Source organism: Gouania willdenowi, chromosome 8 (genome assembly GCF_900634775.1).
Source record: "Gouania willdenowi chromosome 8, fGouWil2.1, whole genome shotgun sequence".
Taxonomy (NCBI): Eukaryota; Metazoa; Chordata; class Actinopteri; order Blenniiformes; family Gobiesocidae; genus Gouania; species Gouania willdenowi.
Genome location: NC_041051.1, coordinates 4,635,563 through 4,662,213, shown reverse-complemented (window position 1 = coordinate 4,662,213; position 26,651 = coordinate 4,635,563). Strand labels below are relative to the sequence as shown.

At 42.9% G+C, this 26,651-nt stretch overlaps 1 protein-coding gene across 2 annotated transcripts in view; it reads left to right on the top strand.

Annotated features, from left to right (window-relative positions):
* adsl (adenylosuccinate lyase) overlaps positions 1 to 19,987 on the top strand; it is a 44,855-nt gene extending 24,868 nt beyond the window's left edge. Inside the window, exons 8-12 of one of the 2 annotated variants that reach the window (XM_028454697.1) lie at positions 879 to 948; positions 1,526 to 1,673; positions 11,531 to 11,711; positions 18,740 to 18,916; positions 19,682 to 19,987. In XM_028454697.1, the coding sequence (XP_028310498.1) occupies positions 879 to 948; positions 1,526 to 1,673; positions 11,531 to 11,711; positions 18,740 to 18,916; positions 19,682 to 19,768 (663 nt within the window). In that variant the 3' untranslated portion in view covers positions 19,769 to 19,987. The remainder of the gene's footprint in view (positions 1 to 878; positions 949 to 1,525; positions 1,674 to 11,530; positions 11,712 to 18,739; positions 18,917 to 19,681) is intronic. The other variant, XM_028454698.1, reaches the window with a different exon arrangement.
* Positions 19,988 to 26,651: the final 6,664 nt, after the last annotated feature.

The following is a 26,651-nucleotide window of genomic DNA, read 5'->3' as shown; positions in this document are numbered from 1 at the left end:
ATTTTTGCTTCTGTTCATGCATTTTTCCTACATTACTCCCATTTCTGCCACTTCATCTAATTTCAATGCCTTTTCTGCACATTTCTTCCACGTTCAAGACATTTTCGGCACTTATAAACCATTTATTTTCACTTTTCCCACCTAATGTTACATATGTTGACCCAGTATTGTCACTTTTAACCTGTTTTCACCATATTTCCCGTTTATTTGTGGGTTTTAACTAATTGTTCTTACTTATTACCCCCCCCCCTCCATTTCTGCCACTTTTAAACCAATGTTAGCATTTTCAATCCTTTTCACCACTTTTTCTGTCACTCTGCAATTTTTAACCAATTTCTGTGGCTTTTAAAATCCCATTTCTTCAACTTTTCCATTATTTTTGGTTACATTTAACCCATTTCATTTCTGATTAAAACAAGGATTTACATCTTTAAGATGACTATATACTATGGCCCAAATATTAATAGTAAACGTCCTGGATAACAGTGGATATTATTCAGATAAATAAATAAATGTGGTTATCACAGATTCATAGAACAATGGACCATCATTTTGCTGACTTTATGGATGGACCCTAAAAATCTTTATTCTCCCTTATACAGTAGATGGTCCTGTTTCCACATGACTGTTCTTCAATGTTCATGTCTGTGTTCAACCACCTTCAGTAACAGTGGGGGTCCTCTGGAACCTTTATTTTGGGGGTCACAGGCTGAAAAGTTTGAGAACCACTTGTTTAACCAGATCAAAACCAAGACATTACTTAGCATATTTTTACATTTTACAAGATATCAAATCAAAAGTCTCATTTTGTCTATAATAGCCTGATTAAATGAATAAATCACATCTCACTTCCTTCTCCTCTAATTGTGCTGCTGTAGATCTGCACAGACATCCGCCTGCTGGCCAACCTGAAGGAGATCGAGGAGCCCTTTGAGAAGGAGCAGATTGGTCCGTTGAGCTCATTCACAGTCATTCAGAGCATAGCTACCATCATAAGTCCAGAAACATGATGTTTAGATTTAGATAACTTTATATATCCCAAAGGGCAACTCAGTTTTTGCAGTCCACCAGGGCACACATACAGTCAAAACAGCAGACAAGACAACAATAAAAGTCAGTACATTGACAGATGTTCATTCCACATCAGTTTCTATCTACCATGTAGTTCAACATTCACAGGCTGAAAATAAATAAATAAATAATTCAAATCCTATCAGTCCATCAGACTCTTATCCAGGTTTAATAGCCTGATTTCAGAAAAAATAAAATATGTTGCATAAAGATTTGTTCTCCTACCTGCTGAACTCAAACCAACAAATAAAGGAAAATGTCAAAAGATTTTCAATAAAGGACTTGTAAAAATACCCAGCATTGTGTTCCAGACATTAAAAGACTCAAAAGATTCTTTGTTGACTTCACTTAGCAATACTTTCAGTGTTCAGATCAAACTTTAGCTGGGAATCAAACACAGTGCCTAAATACTTGGATGATTTAATGATATCAACATGTGTTTCTTCCTCTCCAGGCTCCAGTGCTATGCCGTACAAGAGGAACCCGATGCGGGCCGAGCGCTGCTGCAGCCTTGCTCGACACCTGGTGGCGCTGATGGCCGACCCGCTGCAGACGGCTGCTGTTCAGTGGCTGGAGAGGACGCTGGACGACAGTGCCAACAGGTGGGTCTGCTGCTCCACACTTTATCCCAGCAGGGGGCCATGGAAGTGTGATTGTAATCCGAGTGCCATATTATCAACATACATGTCAGTAATTAGAATAACGACCAACTGAGCATTGATACAGAAAAGAACAAATGGTTTTCTCTGTTTTTGCATATTTTTGTTGTCATTTAGTTTTTGAGTGATTTGATGAATTTGTTCTGTGGTTTTGTTGCCTTTTTGTAGATTTTTCAGTCATTTTATGTGTTTTTGAAGTTGTGAGAAATTTTGTTGTCATGTGTATTTTTCAGTAATTTCATTTGTTTTGTTGTCTGTTTATTTTCATATTTTTGTCACTGTGTGTATCTGGAGTCATTTTGTGTATTTTTGTGTTTGTTTTTGTTTTTTTTTTACTTGTCTGCACATGCTGTCAAAGATCAACACCACAGGAAGTGCAATCATTATGAGACATCAATGCATATTTTGTTATTGCAATAAAATACATTGATTTATTTTATTGCTCAAATGTGACCATCACCAGCCCTCCCTAAGGAAGGGTAAGAAATATTTTATTATAGGGAGGATATAAAAAGGGAGAGCAGTGCAGTGTTACACCTAAGTGGAGGGGGAGGGGGAAGGGGAGGGGAAAGGGAGCAGAAAGGGAGCAGGGAGGAGAGACTCAAGGCAGGAAATAGCAAAGGTGGGGAAGAATAGACTGTTTTGCAGTGAGGGTGAGATGTAAGGTTGTAGAATAAATTGTGCTTATTATGTTGTGTAATCCAGCCAGTATGGTGACAAGTGTGAAGCTTAGCTATAATGGTGGTGGCTGTGAACAGGGGGAATGAGTGAATGGTAGTACCTAAAGCAGGTATTTGGGATTAACGTGTCTAAGGTTAAGCCCAGTATGAGTTTTATCCCACATCCCAAGGCATGCCAGTGCATCGTATACCAGTATATGTGCAAAAAAAAAATGCTGCTGCAAGTCCTGGGTCCGCAGATGCAGCCAGGCCAGCAGAAAGAGCGGGGGCCAGGGAGCCCCAGGCAACCCCCCCCGCGGCCGAGCAACCCCCCAGATGCCCCCAAGATCCCAGGCCGAGAGGCAGCCACCGCCCCCACACGATGTGCCCCAGACAGCCCCCCCCCCACACACACCAAAGGGCCCAGTCACACCACAGAGCCTGGCTCACAGGGCCGCACCCGCAGGTATGGCAGGGCGCGGCCCGTACCACCCGCCCCGGAAGACCCCCGCCAGGACCGGCCCAGCCAGCCGGCCAGACCCGCCGGACCCAAAGGACACCACCGCAGGACAGGGAACCCCCACGGGCGAGCCTCCGGGCCAGACCTCCGCGGGGGGCACCCCCCCACCCCCCAGCCCACGAACAGGCCACAACCCAGCAAGACCGCGCAGCCCCAGACGGCACAAAGATAGCTGCCCAGGTCCCGCCCCCCACCGGACAGCGCAAGCCACGGGGCAATGCCCCCCCCGGCGCAAGAGCGACCGGCGGCCGCCACCACAGGAGAGAGGGACCCCAATGGCACACAACCGATGCGGAGCAGCAGCCCCCAGCCAAAGGCGCAGAACCCACCCACCCGCCAGCCCGCAGATAGCAGGACAGACCACCCTATTAAAAAAGGGTGGATGGAGGGGAGCGGTGCTCCCCATCCAGCCTATGTGTATATATGTGTATGTGGTGCAATAGCTCCGGAGGGTGAAAGTGGTGGTCCCACCCTCCGGGGGGTGGTGTGTTGAGGTGTAATTAAAAGCCAGCAGACCAACCACCCCGACGCGGATCCGCCAGGACAGGAGCCACCGGCCGCGCCCCCACACACACACACCCACCTAGCACGACCCAGGGGAGGCCCCAGCGTGGGCGAGGCCCCACAACTCACCCTTCTCTCCCCCCGAAGCTACACAAGCCGGCCCCTGCGATCCCCCAAGTGAGCCCCCAAGGAGGGGGCGGCCCGGCCCACCGCGCCAGCGGCACGCTCAACGAAGGCACGCCCCAGGGAACCAGGCCAAGGCGCCCAGACCGGCCGGCGGAGCAACCCACCGCACCACCCCGCCACTCAACAACCCAGGATGCAAGTGCCGCCCCCAAGAGCAGCCACCCCCATCCCGGACCCCCCCGTCCCGAAGCCACGAACCCCACCACCCCAGGCCCCCAGACGAGCCAATCCCCGAGCCACCCACCCAGCGCAGCAATGCCCGCCCCCCAAGCGAAGGCCACAGCCCCCCCACCAGCACCCCGGGCCGACAGGAGCCCCCCACGCCAAACCCAACGGGAGAGCTGGCGCCGAGCGAAGGCGGAGGAGGGGGGGAGGACAAGACAGGGGGACAGAGAGCAAGAGGAAAGAGTGGCAGAGAGACACGCAGGCCCCCGGCACCAAGGGCCACCCAGACGTGCACGAAGGAGGCAGGAGAGCAACACCAAACCGCCCAGGGTTCCACGAGAGCACCCGAAAGGGACGCACGCCCCCACAGAGGCACCCAAAACACCCCAGCAACCCACTCAAGCCACCCAGGTCAAGGCCACCCCACAAGCCCATGGAGGTCCAGGACTACAGTTAGATCAGTGTGTTAGTAAAGAGTGGTGCTGGCAGTTGCTTGCAGGCTAGATCATCAGGCTAAAAATGAAAAATCAAGATTCAATGCAATTAGAAAAGGAGTCCAACGCTCCTCAAAGCAGGTAATTTTATTTTTTCTGAGAGCAGACATCTTTTCCATGGAAATAAATTCTATGAGAAGTTTTCGCCATTGGTTTATGTTTAAGGATTTTTTATCTTTCCAATTCACTAATATTGTTTTTTTTTTTTGCTATGGCAAGTGTCTCAAGGATGGATTGTGATTGGTTTGCTGGAATATCAAGCATAGTCAGGTCTCCTAACAGACATAGATTTGGAGATAGAGGGATCCTGGAGTCCAAAATGGAGGACAGTTTTTCAGTGATTAGAAACAAAAACTGTTGAACTGGCGAACAAAGCCATACGGCATGTAAATATGAATCAGCTGTTCCCTGGGTGCACTGAGAGCAGATGTCTGTTGGGGAGAAGCCCATTTTATACATTTTCTGTTGGGTAATGTGGGATCTGTGGAGGACCTTGTATTGAATTAGCTGAAGATTTGTGTTTTTAGTCATCTTAAAGGTATTGCAGCAAATTTCTGTCCAGAAATCGGTGTTCGTGGTGATTGAGAGTTCAGCTTCCCATTTAGCGATTGGTAAGTGATTAGAGTTAGTGTTCAAGAGTGCTCTGTATATTTTTGAGAGTTTTTTTGTTTTTGTTGAGATATTTTTCATATATATGGCCAGTTCTGGAGGTTGCAAGGTGATTAAATCTATTGCCGTATTTTTCTTAATTGTCTCTGTTACTTGTAGGTATTGAAGAAAATTACTTTTATTTACATTAAATGTTTGGGTTAGATTGTTATATGTCCTGAGCTTATCATTTTCAAAGAGCTCTTGGAGATGAATAATTCCGCTATCTTCCCATGTTTTTAGATAAAGCAGTGTTTTTCTGTTTCTAAAGTCAGGGTTGTGCCAGATTGGAGACAGCATGTTAGTTTTTAATTGAACATTTGTAATGTCCAGGGCTTTCCACCACGCAGTCAGGGTGGAGGCAATCAGTGGGTTTTTAAAGCAGTTATGACATTTGAGGGTCAGGGAGATCAGAGAGTTTAATATGTTTGCAGTCTAGCTGTTCTATTTCTAGCCAGGTGTTGTGGTATTCTTTTGGTTTTAGCCATTCTGTTAAATATAGAATTTGGTTTGCTAGGTAATAATGAATGAAATTAGGGGCTTCCAACCCACCCTCGCTTTTATTTTTTTGAAGAGTTGAAAGGCTTATTTTGGGTTTTTTATTTCTAGAATATAATTTTGTAATTGCAGAATCTAATCTTTTGAACCATTGCGTTGGTGGTTTCAGTGGATCATAGAGAACAGATAGTTTATTTTAGGTAATATTTTCATTTTAACTGAGGCTATTCTGCCAAGGAGTGAGATGGGAAGATTGTTCCATCTCCGCAGGTCTTCTGTGACTTTATCCAACAGTAGGTCTAGGTTCAGTTTAATTAATTCATTTAGGTTTGGTGATATATTTATCCCTAGATATTTAATTCTATTTGTGGGGGAGGGGTACTGTGGGTTTTGGGTTGCTGGGTTCCATTAATTTTTCGTTAAAGGAAGGATTGAAGATTTTGACCAGTTAATGGAATAGTCTGATAGTTTAGAGAAGCTGTTTATTAGTTTAAATAATTCTTCTAATGAGGATTGGGGTTCTTCCAAATAGAGTAAAATATCATCCGCATAAAGATTAATTTTGTGTTCTGAGATGGATGAGTGGATTCCTTTAATAACAAGAGTTCTGACGAACAGCTGCTGCGAGAGGTTCAACAAATATTACAAAAAGCAAAGGTGAGAGTGGGCAACCTTGTCTCGTTCCCCTCTGCAGTGTGAAGCTTTGGGATGTTATTTTGTTTGTGGTTACTGAGGCCTTAGGTTTAGAGTATAGGGTGGAGATCCATTGTATGAATGATTCTCCAAAGCCAAATTTGCCAAGGACAGCAAGGAGGAATGACCAGTTGACTCTATCAAATGCTTTTTCTGCATTTAGTGACAAGATTATTGTTTTCTTTTTAGAGTTCTGTGCCATGTTGATCAAATTAAACAGCCTTCTAACATTGTCTGTGGAGTGTCTATTTTTAATAAATCCTGTCGGGTCTTGGTATATAATTGACTGTACTACTTTCTCTAACCTGGAAGTGAGCGCTTTGGAAATAATTTTTATGTCTGTGTTAATAAGTGAGATGGGACGGTAACTTGAGGGTAACATGGGGTTTTTGTCTGGTTTAAGTAGTAATTTAATGTTTGCTGTATTCATGTGACCTCCTACATAACCTTTATTTTTAATCTCTGTTACTATTCTGAAAAAGAGCGGAGCGAGCATTGACCAGAAATGTTTTAGGAATTCAGCAGGGAACCCATCTGGACCTGGTGCTTTGCCTGTTGACATGCTATCCAAAGCATTTTGTAGTTCTTGTAAGGTTAATGGTGAGTCTAAAGTGGTTTTCTGCTCTATGGTGAGCTGTGGTAGGTTTAAGTTATTGAGGAAGGTTTTCATATCTTTAGGATCAGGGTTTAAGTTTGATGAGTATAGGTTTTGATAGTAATCATGAAAAACCTTATTAATGTCCTGAGGTAAGTTTAAAGTTTGACCTGAATTTATCAGAAATTGCCGCTATGAAATAGTTTTCTTTGTTGTGTTTAAGCTGATTTCCTAAATATTTGCCTGATTTATTGTTGTAGTCAAAGTTTTTGTATCGTAATTGCTGTAAAATAAAATCCGTTTTTTTAGATAAAATTATGTCCAGATTAAGTTTTGTATTTTGGAGTTTTTTCCATAAAAGTTCAGACGGGTTAGCTGCGTATTCTTCCGTAAGTTTCTTAATTTTTTCTTCAATCGTTTTTTCTGCTATCTGTTCTTCTTTTTTCTTATAAGAAGAGTATGATATAATCTTCCCTCTGATGACAGCCTTGCCGGTTTCCCAGAGTAAGGACGGTGACACTTCCAGAGAATCGTTTGTTAATAGAAAGTCCTCCCATTCTTTTCTTATCATTTTACCAAATTCACTGTCATTAAGTAATGAAGTATTAAAGCGCCATAGAGAGGATAATTTCTGATTAGAGTCACACTTCAGGGTGAGGGATATGATATGATCGCTAATGCTTTTAGGATGTATTTTAGAGGAAATCTTATGTGCTATGGATTTATTTGAGAGAAAAAAGTCAATTCGGGAGAAGCATTTATGCACAGGGGAGAAGGTGAATTCTTTTTTGGTTGGATTGTTCAGTCTCCATACGTCACCTATTCCAAGATCATCCATGTAATTCATTAATACTTTAGCAGATCGAGACGGTTTTGTATTTGGGCACTTACTGGATCTGTCTAATGATGTGTTGAGTGTCAGATTGAAGTCACCTCCGATGATTACAGATGAATCTGCAGATAGGTCCGATAACTCCGAAAAAACTTTATGGAAGAATTCAGGGTCGTCGTTATTGGGGGCATAGAGGTTTAGAATTGTGAAACATTTATTATAGATTACCACTTTGATAATAATATATCTACCCTCTGGGTCTATGATGGAGTTGATTATGTTAAAGAGCAACCTTTTGTTGAAAAGAACCGAGACTCCTCTTTGCCTGGAATTGAAACACGAATTATATATTTTGTTAAAATTTGAGTCTGTCAGAGATTTTTCTTCTGATTTAAGTAAGTGAGTTTCTTGAAAGAAAACAATGTCTGCATTTAATACATAATCAAATATCTTGATCTTTTTAGCCTGCGAGCGAATGCCACGTACATTCCAAGATGTTACTGTAAACTGAGACATGGAAAGGAGTGCGGTTTAGTCCTTACGAATGTGAGCATAACCAAGAGTCTGTGAGCATTTGTGCACAGCTGTGTCGTGATAGACTTCGATGCAAGAAAGAAAGAGAAGAAATGCTTATCATGCGATACCACCACAGGTTAAGGGGCTGGGTTGAGAAGGTTAGTGAGAAGCATAAACATACAACAACAACAACCAGTACCAAAAGAATTAAACACGCAACGGGTAATTATATAAAGCGTAGGAAGTGGGGGGGTATTGAGTGGATGTGAAAGAAAAAAAAAGGTTAGGGGTTGGAGATGAAAGAGGTGACATGGGGGTAGAGAGTGTCCTGTGAAACTGTACGAGCCTATACGTGTTTACCAACATCTGAGCAAGCATACACACACACTTAGTATATATACACATATCCATGATTGTATTTTTTTTTATCTTTTGAATTATTTCAATTATTTTAGATATATATATATATATATATATATATATATATATATATATATATATATATATATACATACATTTTTAATTATTATTGTTTATATTGTTTATATTTCATTTTTTATTTGTTTTTTTTTTTTTTTAATTTTGTTAACATACATATTTAGATATACATACACATAGAATACATATATACACACACACACACACACACACACACACACACACACACACACACACACACACACACACACACACACACACATTTTACCTTTTAAATAGTGCTACCTTAACTACACCATGAGTGGAGAATTATCCTTTCAATATTAACTCATAAATCATCTGTTTTTTTTTTTTTATATGTTTTATTTTAATTTTCTTAGTAGAGCCAGGGGTGATGTTAGAATCCCTAAACAGTTGGCTATCAATGTAAAGCTTGTCTACGACCAGTTTGGAATTACGGCCTCCCTGTCGGTTTTCTTTGAAGATGGGATATAAGGTTTTTCGGCGTTCATTTATTTCTCGAGGGAATTGATCATTCATGCCGAATTGCGTACCTTTAAGTTCCCTACCTTTACTTTTAACCTGGATTTTCTGTTGAAAGTGTTCAAATTTGGCAATGATAGGGCGTGGGTGGTTACCTCTGCGTGGACCGAGACGATGGACACGGTGAAAGGTGATGTTTTTCACGGTTTCTGCTGGGATTTTAAGCGCAGACGACATGAAGTTTTTCAGCAGAGCCTCTGGGTCGTTGTTGGGGGTTTTTGGAATACCTGAGAATATTACGTTGTCTCGCATACTGTGAGATTGGATATCCAGGACTGTCTCTTTAAGAAGCTTGTTTTTATTTTTCAGCTCTTTTACCTCCGTGGTAACCGCAGATAAAACCAAATGGATGTCTTGATTGACTTTCTGTAAGTCCTGAATTTGTTGGTATGCAAATTCCAGGCTGGTTTTCATTTCCTGAAAATCTTGGTGCAGCAAGTCGACCACACCCAGCCTCTTATTGATGGATTTTAGGACCTCGGTGTGGGATTCTGCCTCCAGATCTGACGTGTCTGTTGATGTTGATTCATTTTTTTGACGTTTTGCGGACTTACCTGATGTGCTCGCGGCTTTCGGTCCGGATTCCATTACGTACTCGGCGTAATATCGGTCGATGAAGTCTTCGAGGTCCTCCACTCTGGCTGGTGAGAGGGCGCGTGGTCGGCTCTTGTTTGTTGCGTGGATTTAACGGTATGAAGTGTTAATATGTGCAAATAAACAAAGTTGGTATGCTAGTCAAGGCAGCAAGCCGCCATGTTGAATTTTCACAGACTGTCACGTGACTCTCAGAACATCTCGCGTGACTTACCGTGCCTTACCTCTCTCTGTGTATTTTTTGTTGTCATTTAGGGCCTTTTATGATTTTTAATGAATTCATTGGTAAATCCCTTGGTAAAATAAGTATTTGATCACCTACAAACAAGCAAGATTTCTGGCTCTCACAGACCTGTGGCTCCTCTGTCCTCCACTCGTTACCTGTATTAATGGAACCTGTTTGAACTGGTTATCAGTATAAAAGACACCTGTCCACAACCTCAAACAGTCACACTCCAAATTCCACCTTGGCCAAGACCAAAGAGCTGTCAAAGGACACCAGAAACAAAATTGTAGACCTGCACCAGGCTGGGAAGACTGAATCTGCAGCTTGGTGTGAAGAAATCAACTGTGGGAGCATTTATTAGAAAATGGGAGACATACAAGACCATTGATAATCTCCCTCAATCTGGGGCTCTACGCAAGATCTCTCCCCGTGGGGTCAAAATAATCACAAGAACGGTTAGCAGAAATCCCAGAACTACATGGGGGGACCTCGTGAATGACCTGCAGAGAGCTGGGACCAAAGTAACAAAGGCTACCATCAGTAACACACTAAGCTGCCAGGGACTCAAATCCTGCAGTGCCAGACGTGTCCACCTGCTTAAGCCAGTACATATCCAGGCCCGTCTGAAGTTTGCTAGAGAACATTTGGATGATCCAGAAGACGATTGGGTGAATGTCATATGGTCAGATGAAACCAAAATAGAACTTTTTGGTAAAAACTCAACTCGTCGTGTTTGGAGGGGAAAGAACACCATACCTACTGTAAAGCACGGGGGGGTAACATCACCTACATTAGTCAGCTAATAAAGGCTGCGTACTTCGGACAGAAGGAGCGGTGTATCAGTCTGTTTACAGTAAAAAGTGACCATAAAAAAGCTGGAAATGGACTGATAGGCAGAACACACTGGAATAGTGAGGCTACACGGAAATCTCCATTAAAGCAAACAGGACTATAACAGCCCGCCTACCTGCCCGTTCTGATTGGCCGAGTCATCTGAAGTGCACCCTCATCAGCTAATAGGATGCGGCCTGTGTGACGTTGTGGCCAATGTATGGATATGTCTTGGAAAATTGCTACATTATTGGAATGCGGTCAATACAGCTGTTACGCTTTATAGTTCAGGGATTATGGTATATAATCTCTCTGATTTAAGCATTAATGCTCAATTCCTGCATTCGTTTCTTCCTGCTGTTTCTGCAGCAACAGTGTTGTTTTTGGCCTGAATTGTTGATTTTTATTCTTCATATTTTTAAAGAATTTTTCCTCAATTGTGACGTTAGTCTTCACAGTTTATCTGTGATTGTGATTGGTCTTACGCTGCAATCACCACCCATTTCACTAGAGTGCGCCAGGCTGAAGTCACCTGTCTTAACTGAACGTATTTATATCCCACTTCATAGTACAGCTGCTTTCTGACATAGAATGTTTGGTGAAGCTAACAGATATCCCGGATGTACTTATCCAGCTAGTACATGCTCTTTATATATTTTGTCTTTTGTCTTTTTTGGGAGTCATTTCTCTGAATACTGTTTTTTTTGTGTATTTTGTGTACTTTAGAAGTTTTGAGTAATTTTGTGTTTTGTTTCTGTCGTCTATTTGTATATTTTTGTTGTCTTTTCTTAATCTGCTTTTGCTTTTCAGTTATTCCTAAATCCGACTCACACGTTCACTCTTAACTTCGTTGTACAGGAGGATCTCCCTCCCCGAGTCTTTCCTCACTGCTGACATCATCCTCAGCACCTTGCAGAATATCACAGAAGGTCTGGTGGTTTACCCAAAAGTCATTGAGAGGCACATCCGCCACGAGCTGCCCTTTATGGCCACGGAGAACATCATCATGGCCATGGTGAAGGCTGGAGGAAACAGACAGGTGAGGAGAGACAGGTGTGGGTGACGTGATGAAATCTGAGCGATAGAAACACCTAATCATGCTTTTTGTTCCATAAGCAGCTTCTAAATCACGTCTTCCTCCTCCTAGCAAAGGTTACATACAAGAGTCTCAGTTGAGCTGTTTTTGTCATTTTGCTCAAGTACTTTTTGAGGTTTTCAGATTATACTTCCTTCTTATTAACGTGTCTTAGAAATTGTAGAGAAAGAAAATGGTTTGATATTAAAAGGTTGTCTTTAAATAGTGGTAAAACTAAATTTATGATTTTTTTTTTTTGGTTTTGATTTTGTTTTCCACCAGGTAAAGCAGTCACGAAATCAAAAGGCTTTGTATATATTGTGTAACTCGCTGATTGTTCCGCATCTGACTTGTTGTATAATTGTACTGATGTGTGGGACAGTGCTTGTAAATCATGCACAATTTTTCCTTCACAGAAACAAGCACTGAGAATTATTAGTGGAAGTGGATACAGGGAACATACAAACCCAATATTTATACAGCAAAAAATCTTAAAAATTGCTAATTTGGTAGAATACAACATTTTAAAAACCATGTGCAAGAGTCATTTAAAAAACTTAGACTCACGTGCAAAAGTAATTGTAACGAAAAACCCAAATTAACTCACTCAGTGCCATTGACGAGATAACTCGTCATTTGCCTTTTTTTCTCGGGGATTACTGGAAAACACCCTGGTGGAGGTCCCTCATCAATATCTAAGCTGTGGGGTGATGTAGTGACCAACTGTGCCCAGAGGGTGGCAGCAGTGCACCTTTAGATGAGAGATTGGCCACTGATGCTACCATTAGCTGGGGAGGAGAAGCAGGAACAAGAGAGATTATGGCGCTACAGAGTGATATTGTGACGTATCCAGCAGCTCACAGCTCCACATACTAACACAGAACATGTGTGGACCTGAGTGGATTATTGATAATGTTGAGATGGTGAGATAAAACCATCAACTAACAGGGCCAAACGGGTCATCGCTGCGTGTCGGGGGGGGGGGTACAAAATACCCCCAGCCTGTGAGCCAGATAGCAAAATAATAGGTGACATGTAGGAGGTAGCAGCGCACATTTGGATGGGAGATCATCCATGCTCAGCAGAGCTCAGAGGAAGAGGAGGAAAGGTGTTTATGAGACAGAAAATGGCGCTACGTACAAAGTTGACGTTCCCCGCAGTGCACACTCGACCAGAGCATGTGTGGAACTCATGGATAATGTGGCGACGGTGAGATAAAACCATAAAAAAAAACTGGGAATGCAGTGACACTCTGTATGTCCGGGAGGAAGAGGAAGTTGCGCGTGTGCAGACTGACGGGAGAGAAAGTTGGAGGAAAGCCAAAATACAGTAAGAATGCCATTAAACTCAGACCCAGATAGATAAATAATAATAATTTTGCCATCAAATGCCCAGTCTCAATGTTTTTTTTTTTGTTTTATAAAAAGAAACAATGTTCAGATGTTAGAGTTGTCACTAAAGCAAAAAAAATAGCTTTAAAGTCACTGACAGGGTTTTGTTAGAAAAAGCTTTTTGCTCTGAAACTGAAGATTTGTATAAAACTTGCTCTATTCAACGGCTGATTACAAAAGAATGAAACGAGCCAGAAACAAATAGTAGAAAGTAGAAGTAGAGGCTTCAATCTTTCAGAATGCGGTGTCAGATTTCAGATAGTCATAGTAGAAATTAATATGTAGGTCTTTAAAAATCAGTCAAAATGCTCAAAAACGGCTGGCACTGAGGGGGGTAGAACATCTGAAAATGGGTGGCACTGAATGAGTTAAGAACAGTGACAAAAGAGAGGTGCTTTTCAGTTCACGGGTCAAACTCTGGAACAATCTAAATGATGACAACAAATCATCAAGATCCTTTAATATGTTTAAAAAGAATGTGAAATGTATTGTGTTGCAGAAGTGTAACTGTTCATCTCAAATGAGATGTAACACTGACTGTGTTGCAGTTTTGTTTCGTTTAAATGTCCAGTAATATGCTATTTTTCTCCCATCTTCATTTGTTCTAAGAACCCCAAAAACATAGTATTTTAGGTATATTTTCCAAAACTCGCCTGTTTTCCAGAGTTTTAGCCTCTGAAAAGTCACTTTCTGAGCAATTCTAAAAACAGGCACACTCATTGTTTTCAGCCAAAAAACTGCACATTACAGTACAACACATGGTTATTTATCACAGCAGGAGCTGAGTCATTCAGCTTTTTCAAACACTTACCTGAGTGTTAAGCTGTTAAGTCACTTTCTCCTCCTCCTCATCTCTATTAACTACAGGAATAGTTCATTTAAAGTGATAATCATTTGTTTTGTCCAACTGCTACGTCGCATTGGGTCACAACCATGTCAGATCAAGTCAAAGGCAAGGCGCTATAATGGATACTAAAAATGAAACTGCTCCCCAGGCGATACACCGTGGCTGCCTACTGCTCCTCAGGGAGGGGTTAAATACAGAGAACACATTTAGTGTATGTAGACTGACATATATGACAAAGTATAATGTACAGTATGTTCTATATTAAACTGCAGTGTTTATTTTACCTCTGAGGTAGTTTGGGAGGGAGAAACTCACATTTTTATACGGTAGGAGGAGCCAGGATTGTCTGGAGGAGGAGTTTCCGCTAGGTGACGTCAACGCTAGAAAAATCCAACTTGCCCATTTGGAGCCGACTTTTTACAAAATGTGGAATAAAAAGGGAGCGACGAAACAGAACTTTTTCAACTTTGGCCCTCTATAATGACTTGTGGATCCGCGTCGGGGGTGGTTGGTCTGCTGGTTGGGTGCGCCGAGCCCCGTGGGCGCTGTGCCGGGGCGGGGGTTCCCCGGGGGTGGGTCTTTGGTTGGGGCGTCTTGGGGCGCGTTCTCCTGCCGTCCGCCCGGGAACTGGCTGCCGTTCGGTGTGGCGCCGCGCTGCCTTTGGCGGAGTGGGGCGGGTGGCCTTGGGCCCGCCGTCCTCCAGACTGTGCTGGCGTTGGGGGGGGGTCTCGTGTCAGTGCGTGTGTGGCCGGGGGTGGCCTTCGTGGGGAGGGGGGGCTCTGCTGGTGGCACTTGGTGTGGGTTGGCGGGACCTGGCTGGGGGTGCTTGGGTTCGCCCGCTTGCCAGTTGGTGGGTGGCGGGATGGCCCTGTTTGTGCAGCTGATGATGTCCTCTCTTGTCGGGGGGGCCGGGGCCACCTCCCTGTAAAGGGCATTGTATTGTGGTGCCCTGCAGGCCTGTGCTGGCCCTGATGCGGGCGCGGGCTTCTCTCTTGCCCGGCCGCTCCCTGTTGCGGTGGGGGGGTCGCTTCGGGCTAGTGTGCAGCGGGGGAAGCCCCCTGGGATGCTGGGGGGTGTGGCTGGTGCCTGGCCACGTCTGGGGGGTGGGGGTGCCGCCGTGCCCCGTGGGGCCGATGTGGTCTGGGGGGTGTCGCGGGGTGGGTCTCCGGCCGTGCTGCTCGGCGCGTCCCTGGGGTCCGCTCTGCCGCGTGCCCGTCTGCGCCATCTACCCTCTCCGGTGGCCCGCCTTGTGGACGGGCCAGGCTCGCACCAGACAGGCCTCCTAAAATGTACACCTCACTTCACTCCCAGCTGGTCTGGCTCACTCACTTGGTGCACCACACACCCATACCAACCCTTGGGGGGCTGGATGGTGGGGCTGAGGGTGGAGGGTGCCGCTGCCTGTGCTACGGAGTAGTGGCGCAGGGGCGGCATTCCCACCTCAAATTGCCCATTGCCCTACCAATCCCTCCAATTTTAATCGCACCTCAACACACCACCCCTCGGAGGGTCCGACTACCTCTTCCACCCTCCGGATCTATTTGCACCACATACACATACAGTTGTGTGCGAAAGTCAGGGCACCCCTTTAAAAACAGCATATTTTATATATTTAAAAAGTTATATTCATATTTACTGTCTCTCTGGTATATGGGAAAAAAAGACAATATTGTCAGGAAACATTAATGCATAGTTACATTTTATTTTATAAATTGAACAAAATTACAAAAATGAAAAACATAATTTTGGCATGTGCAAAAGTCGGGGCACCCTACAGCATCAGTACCTTCAGTACTTAGTAACACCCCCTCTGGCAGATATCACAGCTTGTAAACGCTTCTTATAGCCAACAACAAGTCTCTGGATTCTATTATTTGGGATTTTTCCCCATTCTTCCTTGCAAAAGGCTTCCAGTTCTGCAATATTCCTAGGACGTCTTGCATGCACAGCTCTTTTAAGATCTACCCACAGATTTTCGATAATGTTTAAGTCGGGAGACTGTGAAGGCCATTCCAAAACCTTCAGCTTGCGTTTCTTGAAGTAGTCCATGGTGGATTTGGAGGTATGTTTAGGATCATTATCCTGTTGTAGAAGCCATCCTCTTTTCAGCTTTAGCTTTTTTACAGATGCTGTGATATTTGCCTCCAGAATTTGCTGGTATTTAATTGAATCCATTCTTCCCTCCACCCGAGCAATGTTTCCTGTCCCACTGGCTGCAACACAACCCCAAAGCATGATGGATCCACCCCCATATTTAACAGTTGGCAAGGTGTTCTTTTCATGAAATGCTGCTCCTTTTTTTCTCCAAACATACCTTTGCTTATTGTGGCCAAAGAGTTCTATTTTAACTTCATCAGTCCACAGCACTTGCTTCCAAAAATCATCAGGCTTCTGTAGATGTTCTGTTGCATATTTTTGACATTGTATTTTATGATGAGGTCGTAGATAAGGTTTTTTTCTACAGACTCTTCCATGAAGGTCTTGTTTGTGCAAGTATCGGCGCACAGTGGAAGGGTGCACCACCACTCCTGAGTCTGCTAAATCTTCCTGGAGGTCTTTTGAAGTCAAATGTGGGTTTTGGTTTACCTTTCTGACCAGACTACGAGCTGTTCGCTCCGAGAGTTTCCTTGGTCTTCCAGATCTCTTCTTGACCTCCACAGTTCCCCTCACCTGCCATCTCTTAATTATGCCTCGCACTGTGGAAACTGCAAGCTGAAAACGCTTTGCTATCTTCTTGTAGCCCTCCCCGGCATTGTGGGCATCAATTACTTTCATTTTTTCTGTCTTACACAGCTTCTTAGAGGAACCCATGGTTGCTGAGTGTTTGTACAAGGTTTGTGGAGTCGCCGTATTTAAGAAACCCTCAAATTGGCACCAGCTGGCACTCCCTAATGACAATTGTTGACACATGCTTCAGGACCAATGAGCTGGTAGAGGTCTGAGCTTGTAAAAAGAATCTGACACTTTGAAACTCTCAGGGTGCCCCGACTTTTGCACATGCCAAAATTATGTTTTTCATTTTTGTAATTTTGTTCAATTTATAAAATAAAATGTAACTATGCATTAATGTTTCCTGACAATATTGTCTTTTTTTCACATATACCAGAGAGACAGTAAATATGAATATAACTTTTTAAATATATAAAATATGCTGTTTTTAATGGGGTGCCCTGACTTTCGCACACAACTGTATATACATAAAGGTTGGACGGGGAACACCGCTCCCCTCCTTCCCCTTTCTTTTAATTGCACCTCATACATTCACTAATCACACACATTCACACAGGGGATAGGGAAGTGCCTCTCCATTGGGGAATGGAGAGGCACCATAACAGGAAGGTGGGTAGGATCACATATTTGGGCCTGTCGGGTGGGGGCCTGATCCCTCTGTTGATGGCTGGGCCATTGTGTAGAATACAAATACATAAGGATGGTGCGGTCGGGCATGGTGGAGCGGTGGGTCTCGGGAGGCGTGGGGGGTGCTGCTGGGGGCTCTCTTCGCGGGGTCTCTCCGGGCGTTGTTGACCCGGCGGTGAGTGGGGGTGCCTCTTCCCTATGGGTGTGGCTTGGTCCTTGTCTCGTCTCCTGGTCGCCTTGGGGGCTGTCCTCGGTGTGTGCGGACCCGGGGCGGCCTGCCTCGCCGGTGTGGGGGGTGGGAGTGCTGAGGGGTGCTGGCGTCTGTAGCGGGGTTGCTTGGCGCTTCGAGATGATGCTGTTTGCTGGGAGGCGGCGCTAGCTGTTCCGGTGGTTGCGGTTGCCGTCGGCTGCCTGGTAGGTCTGTCCTGCTTTCTGCGGATCGGTGGGTGGGTTCGGTGCGCCCTTAGTTGGGGACTGCTGTTCCGCACTGGGTGGGTGCCATTGGAGTGCCTCCTTCCTGCGGTGGCGGCCGCCAGTCGCTCGCGTGCCGGTGGGTGGCATTGCCTTGTGGCTTGCGCTGTCCGGTGGGTGGTGGGGCCTGGGCTACTGTCCTTGCGCCGTCTGGGGCTGTGCTCCCCGGGGGGCTTCACCCGGGGTCTCGCCCTTGTCGGTGGGGGGGGTTGGGGGCGGTGGCGGAGTGCGCTGGCTCCTTGGCTTCTAGGTGCTTTCTCGGGTGTGTATGTGGGGAGCGGTGGCTGTCTCTTGGCTTGGTTTCTTGGGGGCGTCTGGGGGGCTGCTTGGCCGGGGGGGATTTGCCTGAGCTACCTGGACCCCGCTCTTTCTGTTATTCTGGCTGCGTCCTCGAGTCCGGGGCAGTGCTTGGGGTTACAGTGGCAGTTTCTTGCACATACTTTGGTTTACGATGCACTAGCATGCCTTGGACTTGTAGTGGGCTTAACTTTAGACACGTTGATCCCAAATACCTACTTTACAGTAATCAACTCTTCCCCACCCTTCTATTTCTCTTCCTTGAATCGCTCCTCCCTGCTCTCCCTTTTTATATTCTCCTTTTAATAAAGTGTTTCTTACTCTTCCTTAGGGAGGGCTGGTGATGGTCACAATAATGCAATAAAATAATGCAATTTATTTAATTACAAAAACAAAACAAAATGCATTGCTGTCTAAAAAAGATTGCACTTGTAGTGTTGACCTTTGACAGTATGTCCAGACAGAAAAACAAAAAAAACCCAAAGTTTTTTACTTCTTTCTGCTCCTTTTCATTTATCTTTTCTTTTTTTTTTCAATGTGGAGGAGAAAAAAATTACTTTTAATGTCTTAAATGAAATAAATAAACAAAAAACAAGGTTGATATCTTTAGATTATTGTAAACTTTTCAGGACTGCCACGAGAAGATCCGAGTCCTGTCTCAGGAGGCAGCGGCTGTGGTCAAACAGGAGGGCGGTGACAACGACCTGCTGGCCCGGGTGAAGAGAGACCCCTACTTCACACCTATCCTCGGACAACTGGACGACCTCCTAGACCCAACAACTTTCATTGGCCGAGCTCCACAGCAGGTGGGACACGGGGATAGGGGTGGCTCGGGGGGTAGATACTGCTCGTGGGCGACTTCTGCATCCTGGGTTGCTGGGTAGTGGGGGGTTGCTGTGGGTTGCTCCACCGGCTTGTCTGGGTGCTTTGGCTTTGTTCCATGGGGTACACCTTTACCGGGGCTGTCGCTGTGAACGGTGTTGTATCGTGGGGCTGTGCAGGCCTGTGCTGGTCCTGGTATGTGCACGGGTTTCAATGTTGCGCGGTCACTCCTCGTAACTGGGCAGGCCACGGGGGGTGTTGGTGGATGCTTCTTCATGGGGTCTCTCCAGGCCGTGTTTGTCTTGCGGGGTGTGGGGGTGCCTGTCCTCTTCGGGTGTGGTTGGGTGCTGGCCTCATGTCTTGGGGGTGGTCCCTGCGGTGTGTGGGGCTTACTCGGGTGTGTATGTAGGGGCAGTGGCTGCCTCTTGGCCTGGGTTCTCTGGGGGGACTACTTATCACCAGACTGACTGAACTGATTACACAACACAATAAGCACAATATACACAACTATTACATCACATTTCACTCTTACCACCCCTTCCATTTTCCTACCCTAACTCCTTCTTCCCTGTTCCCTTCCCCCTCACCTAGGTGTAACACTGCCCTCTCAATTTAAAAAAGTGTTTCTTACCCTTCATTAGGGAGGGCTGTTATGGTCACAATTATGCAATAGAATAAATTAATTCATTTAATTGCATTGTTTCCTCTACAAATGAAGCTCTAACTCCAGCTGTGCTGCTTTTCTGCAGGTTTCCAGGTTCCTGTCAGAAGAAGTTCACCCCCTGCTGGAGCCATACAAGGCCAAGTTGAACGTGAAGATCGACCTGGAGCTGTAAAACAAACAAACAAACACACACACACACACACACACACACACACACACACACACACACACACACACACACACACACACACACACACAGACACACACAGACACACACACACACACACAGACACACACACACACACACACAGCGCTCGTTACATCAAGGTGCTTGGATGTGGTACCTGCGACATCATACCTCAGAATTAAATTTAAAAAAGAACCTACTGAACATTTGCTTTTTACTGAGTGCTTATTTGTGGTTTAATTGTAATTGATAATTACAATTACAATTAAAATGTATTTTATTTTACAAATAATTAACAAAAATTTCAGTTTAATGCGAGCTAGTTCTATGTACAGTTTCTACAGATATGTAGTTAACAATTAATAAAATGTTTCATATCAAGCTTTCCCACATTTTACTATTAACATTTATTTTTAATTTAGATGTACACTGACACAAAAAAGACCCAGATGTCCACACATTAATATTAAAACCTATATTTTCATTCATTAGGAAGCCTAACAAGGTACCCAATAGATATTATAGATATATGTTTTTAGTGTATTTTACAGCTGATATAGGACCAGTTATCATTAGAGATGCTAACAGAAAGCTAACACAAGAGGAAGGTTAACTTTTATTAGGTTATTTATTTCAGGCTTAGCAATTATGATTAATTGTAGTTGTAAACTTTAGTAATTGAGAATGTAATTGTAATTGACTTTCTGATTCAAAAAATAATTGTAATTGGAAAAAATGCTGGTAACTGATATCATGATTAAATTTTAATTGAACATGGATAATTGAAAAATATTATTGATCCCAACCCTGGCTGTGTGAGTTTGTAAACCATTTGAGAGACTGGGTCTATTATGTAAAAGCATGTTGGTGCACAGTGTTCTTTTTACTTAAGTACAAGCAAATCATTCATAAAATACCTAAAGTAAAAGTTACTCTTTCCTTTCACTCCCCACTTTTATTTTTGGTAATAGATTTAATCTCATGCATAAACTTAAAAGGAAGAGACAAAATCTTGTGCAATTGGAACTTAATTAATTTCCCACAAAGACATCTGTATAAAATAAAGTTTAGCAAAATGTACAATTCTAAAAAGAATAACAAATCAAATTCAAAATGCAAAAATTCTCAGGCTCTAAGTATAACATAACAACATAACGGGTAGAAACCACAACCTGAACCACAGAAAGTGGTAAAATAACCAGCATTCAATGCGGTGCATTATGTTTAATCTGATTGGTCAGCTATCATGTGATGTATTTGATGTCTGGTCATGTCATTTTTTTTTTGTAAATTTCACAATGTCCGTTGATCATTTTAAAACAAAAAAAATATATTTACTCAGTAATGGTCGGGTCTATAAATGTAATGAAATAATTATTTTAAAACGTACTTAAGTACAAGTAAAATCACTGATTTAGAAATATATATAAAAAAAAAATCAAAATATATCAAAAAAGTGCAAGTACCCATAAAAGCAACTTCATTACAGTAACGTGAGTACTTGTAATCCATTACTTTCACCTCTGATGGTCACTGAAGATCAATATGAATTTACAAACACATGGTGGCTTTGATTTGATTAGACATCTGTTAATTCTCCCTTTGGAGTAACTTAAGAATTCATCAGTTATTCAAATATTTGGTGTGTTTTTCCTTTATTATCTTACCCAGAATAATTACTCTGATTTTTCAGTGCTGTTTTTGCTATGGCCATTCTGGTGGGGCCTTACTAGGTTAACGGAAGAAAATCTGGTGCAATCCAAACATATCATTCTATATAATAATAACAAAAGTTCTTTTCTAGAACTAGACACTTTACAGGTTAAAACAACAACAGCAAATAAAGTGTTGAAAACAAAGAAATATAAATCAGAAAAAAGAAAGAACATCAGTAAAAAAAAAAAAAAAAAAAGGCAGGAAACAGGGATATATGAGTAGATAGTTAAATGTTATGTGACGAGGAGATCACAATACATTTGATGGCAAAATCCAAGCTCAATAACACCGTCAAGAATCACACAACAATCCGACCTAATAACGGTCTATTACCATATCAACACCACCACCAAAGAACAGTGGTAAAGCTCTCCCAACATCAAATACTTAATAGTCAAACATCATGACAATACCAACACAATGTAGAACTCACAGGGTAAACAACACAGTCAATATATGACAAGCTCGAGATGACTAGTACCCGCCTTACATCAAATGGACCAATAGGAAAGTGTCTGGGGCCCTGGATGTCAGGCCCCACTGGACAAGTTTAAATGTGCGCTGAGCACGCGCAGCAGTGTATTGTTACTTCTGGAGCAGTTAAGACACGCCCACTCAGACAGCTGGTCAGTGCTGGCAGTGACGGAGCGCTACCTGTTCAACTATTACACACAGCACAGCCCATAAGCGCGCACACATACACACACACGTTTGTGCACACGCAGACAGACGGGAATACACACATGATGTCTGTACATACACACATAGCTTAATGAATCGTCTGATTAGCGCATAATCTGCTCTTTATAGAAACTCAGAATCAAAACATCCATACATACACTGTACATATAGCGGCTGTTTCACACAGAACACAGTGGACTTCCTCATTGAGGCTGTCAATCAATGTTCACTGAGGGCTGTGATTGGAGGAAATCCTTCTCCCTCCTTGCAGCTTTTATAGGAGGGGCGGGGCCAACAGTTACAGTTGGTGATGCATGATGGTCCAAATAATCCGTCTCAACTAATTGTAAAATGTAATTGTACCCTTAGAGGCCGGTATATCTGACATTTGACAACAAAATATGCTAAATTAAAATACTTAAAATGTTAAAAGTTGGACTAGAATCAATCAACAGCACTACTTAATACACAAATACATATGTATTCAGCAGAAAAAAAGTGGGTGTGGGGTTTTCTTTAGGTTTCGCTGAACAACATAATTGTGTCGAACACAGATGAGCATAATTCTGCACAACAGCGACATCTGGTGGGGGCGTGGCCCACTGGCCCTAATGCAAAAATGCTACTGCTTATTTTTATTATCACAGACCTGAACATGTTTTTTTCAAAGCTACAATTTTAGCATTCATGTATTTTTTTAAAAAAAGTCTGTCTCTCCGTCAGTATGATGACACAAGGAAGGAAAAGTGAAAGAAGTTAGATTATATTAGAATATTTGGGATTGGCTCCCATGACATGATGGATAAAGTGATCTGTTAAATGTGTATTTTATTTGAGGACTTGTGAGTAGCCACTAGGGGCACTGGTGAGCCATGCTGGCTGCTCATTTCTTTAGTGATGTAAAAAACAGCTCTGAGGCAGTGGCAGCATGTTTTTCTTTTCTGATTCTCCAGTTTTACTAGAGTTCTGCTCTGATTTATAGAATGCAGCTCCCTCAGCTGTGTGTAATCAGTGATAATAAAAGCAGAGAACACATCTTCTTGCATCAGGTTCTCTCTCCTGTTCTTCAAGCTCTGTGTTTTTTACTGGTTTGCAGTCTTTACTGGCTCTATCATGGTTTGTGTATTTCAATACTTTAAGTTTCCCTGACTCACTGGAGACGCTCTTGTTTTGGGAATACTGGGCCCCCAGTGTCTTGCAAAGTTCTGACAGCATTCTTTCTCATACTCCATGCAGTGTGATTAGCAGATGGAGTTTGATGAGTGATTAGATGCACAGCTTGGAATCTCTATGGGAAAATTTCCAGGACTGTTAGGTACATTTTTTTCCTGTGTAAACTGTGCAGTGACTGTCAACAGATTTACGGTTAATCAATCATTACCAGGCACTCGATGTTGCCAATATCAAATTCCAATCATGTATGGTTTTGAACGTGGGGAAAACTGCTGTACAAAGAGGAACCCATGCAAAAGCAAAGGGAGAACATGCAAACCATTGTCCATTTTGTTGACTAAAAATGTTCTTCATGGTTTTCGTGGACTGCAATTTCTTAAAGGAGCATAGGTCAGGATTTGTGAAAAAATAAACATTCACTTTAAAGTGCCCATGTTATGCTAATTCAACTTTTCTGTGCTTTAAACATCATAAAGTGCTATTAGGGCTTCACACACATTTTCATTGATTTCCTCAATCGTTAGTTAGAGGGGGATTTGCTCCTTCCTTACTGCCGGGTGAGCACAAACACCTTGCTACAATTTGATGACGTGTTCCCACTTTGATGACAAATTTGACGCGGCACTGAGCTGGAGAAGCCGCGCCTCCAGGAAACTCTCTGTGTGATTGACATGTAAACAGACACACCCACAAAGGTGAGCGTTTCAGTGTCCTTCACGCAGTGCTATGTATGTATTTTCTACAGTCTATGTATGTACCTGTGAACGCCCCGCCCCCACGCTCTGTCTCATGTTTATAAAGCATCATGAGCTCAGCTACTGAGTGGGTGGAGGAGGGCGGGCCGTCCTCTGGCCCTACGTCACCGTGCGAGGAGGAGGAACTCAGTGTTCCGTCTATAGACACGGCCACTCATGAATATTCATACGTTATAATCAGCCTGTTTGTGCAGAGTTGCTCAGAAAGTGACTTTTCAGAGGCTAAAACTCTGGAAAACAGACACGTTTGGGAAATTTAACCTCAAATACTATGTTTTTGGGGTTCTTAGAACAAATGGAGATGTGTGAGAAAAAACATGATATGAGACCTTTAAGTCTTTTAATGTGAATGGGTGATGAAGCGTTGAAAACCAAAGAGAACGAGCCCACACACATTTCTCCCTATTGCCTTGAACAGACTTTGTGATGTATTTTGTTCTGCAATTCTGGGGCCAAATTTCCCGTACAGTTCTGCAGACGTGACGTGATGCGCGTTCTTGACGGCTTGGAAAGGCGTCCACTATACTGGAAATAAAGAAGGAGAAGACGGCTTGGAGACTGAAAGAAGACAAGTATGGTGGACCAAACTGCCATCTGGTTCTGTGGAGGCATGCTCAGAGGTCTTGCAGTAAACATTCATGTGAATGGTGAAAAATAAATAACCGTGTCACAGTCAAAGTGTGGATTTGGCCACATTTTCTCATCCGAGACTGACCTGACAGTTAAAACCTAGTTTTTTTTCCTCACACTAATGACACATTTAGGTTTGTTTTAGTGGTAAGCACCACTTTTATTAAAATAAATAAATAAACAACTGTTAGTATCAGCATCAGGTCAGTGCACGCGGCAAGATGCGAACGTCAAACACAAACGGGGAGCAATGCATGCAAGTGACCCAGTGGATCTATTTCCATAATTTATGTATCAAAGATAAAGTCATTTCATGTTCTTGTGCAGAAAAAGGATTGTTTCAACAGTGAATAGTTGTCCTCCTCTGCTCCATGGTCCTGCCTGCAGCAAACATAGATTTCTGTCCAAATTCGAACCGTCGAGTTGCGTCGGGTCCCATTGGGCTTCAGTCTGGTAACCATCCTCTAGTCCAGTGGTTCTCAAACTTTTTGGGATCGTGACCCCATTTTGATATCAAGAATTTCTGGTGACACCAAAGACATTTTTTTTCTTGAATTTGTTTTTGATCATGTTTGAGCACATATATTTATTTTAATACATTTTAATTGAACTAGATTTATAATATACAAAGTGAAAGTATAGCAATACATTTGTTTAAAATTGTACTTTAATAATATTTTGAAAAATTGAAAAATGTGTTTTCAGTTTTCAGAAATTTTAGAAAACCCCACATGGGGTCCTGACCCCAAGGTTGAAAAACCCTGATTTAGTGGCTCCTGAATAGATTTATTTCTATAGTTTCATCATTTCCGGTCATATCACGCCTGGGGTGGAACCAAGACTGACATTTTATTTGTTAATTTTACACACACTCTCTCTCTAGTACTCCCTGTAGTGCCATCGCGTACCCCCAGCTGGGATGCTAAAGAGTTGATGCACGCCCCCGCGCTGGCTTGGCTGATGTCTGCTGTTACACTAACGGCCGTTGTGTCACTGCCGTAAGCTCCTTTAAAAGTGTTAGTGCATTCTAAAACCACTTTTTTCAGCTGAAAAGCTTAAATTAAATTTAAAACCAGAGGAGACCTGGCGTTCCAGGCTGCAGCCCCCAGACTCTGGAATGGTCTGCCCCAGTCTCTCCGGGAGATGAACTGCGTGGACACTTTTAAAAAACATTTGAAGACTTCGCTTTTCAAAAAAGCTTTTAGTTAACAAGATTTTATTTTTAATTTTTACTGCCCTTTTATGATGCTACACATGTGATGTAAATGTATGTTTATTGTTTCTGTGTACAGCACTTTGTGATTTTATCTGCGAAAAGCGCTTTATAAATAAATACTTACTTACTTACTTACAGATTGCAGAACCTCCATGCCCAGCTCCTCCACGTTCAGCTCCAGAAGTGACTTCAGGAAATGAAGAAAAAAATACAAAATAAAACCGATAGCATTGCCATGTCAGCTAGGCATTTTCGGAAGGTTTATCTGCGTTTTAATACCTTTGTTAACCAAAGGTTTCCCTGCATTTTAATACCTTTGTTAACCAAAGGTTTCTCTGCGTTTTAATACCTTTGTTAACCAAAGGTTTATCTGCATTTTAATACCTTTGTTAACCAAAGGTTTCTCTGCGTTTTAATACCTTTGTTAACCGGATTCCTCAGCAGTGTTACATTGAAAAAACTAAGTATAATGCACCTCATCCACAACATACAAATTGATCAGCATTTCCGTGAATGATTTTCATCATTTGGATTTCTTCTAGAGACACAATCGTTTTATTTGTACTGCAGTCCTATCACAACCTCTTTGTTTTCACTTTAAAACAGGGATAAATGTAGGATTCAATGTTTAAAGATTTACAGCATTGGTAATACCTTAAAACTTTAAGTACAACACATGAAGGTAAAATATTTCATT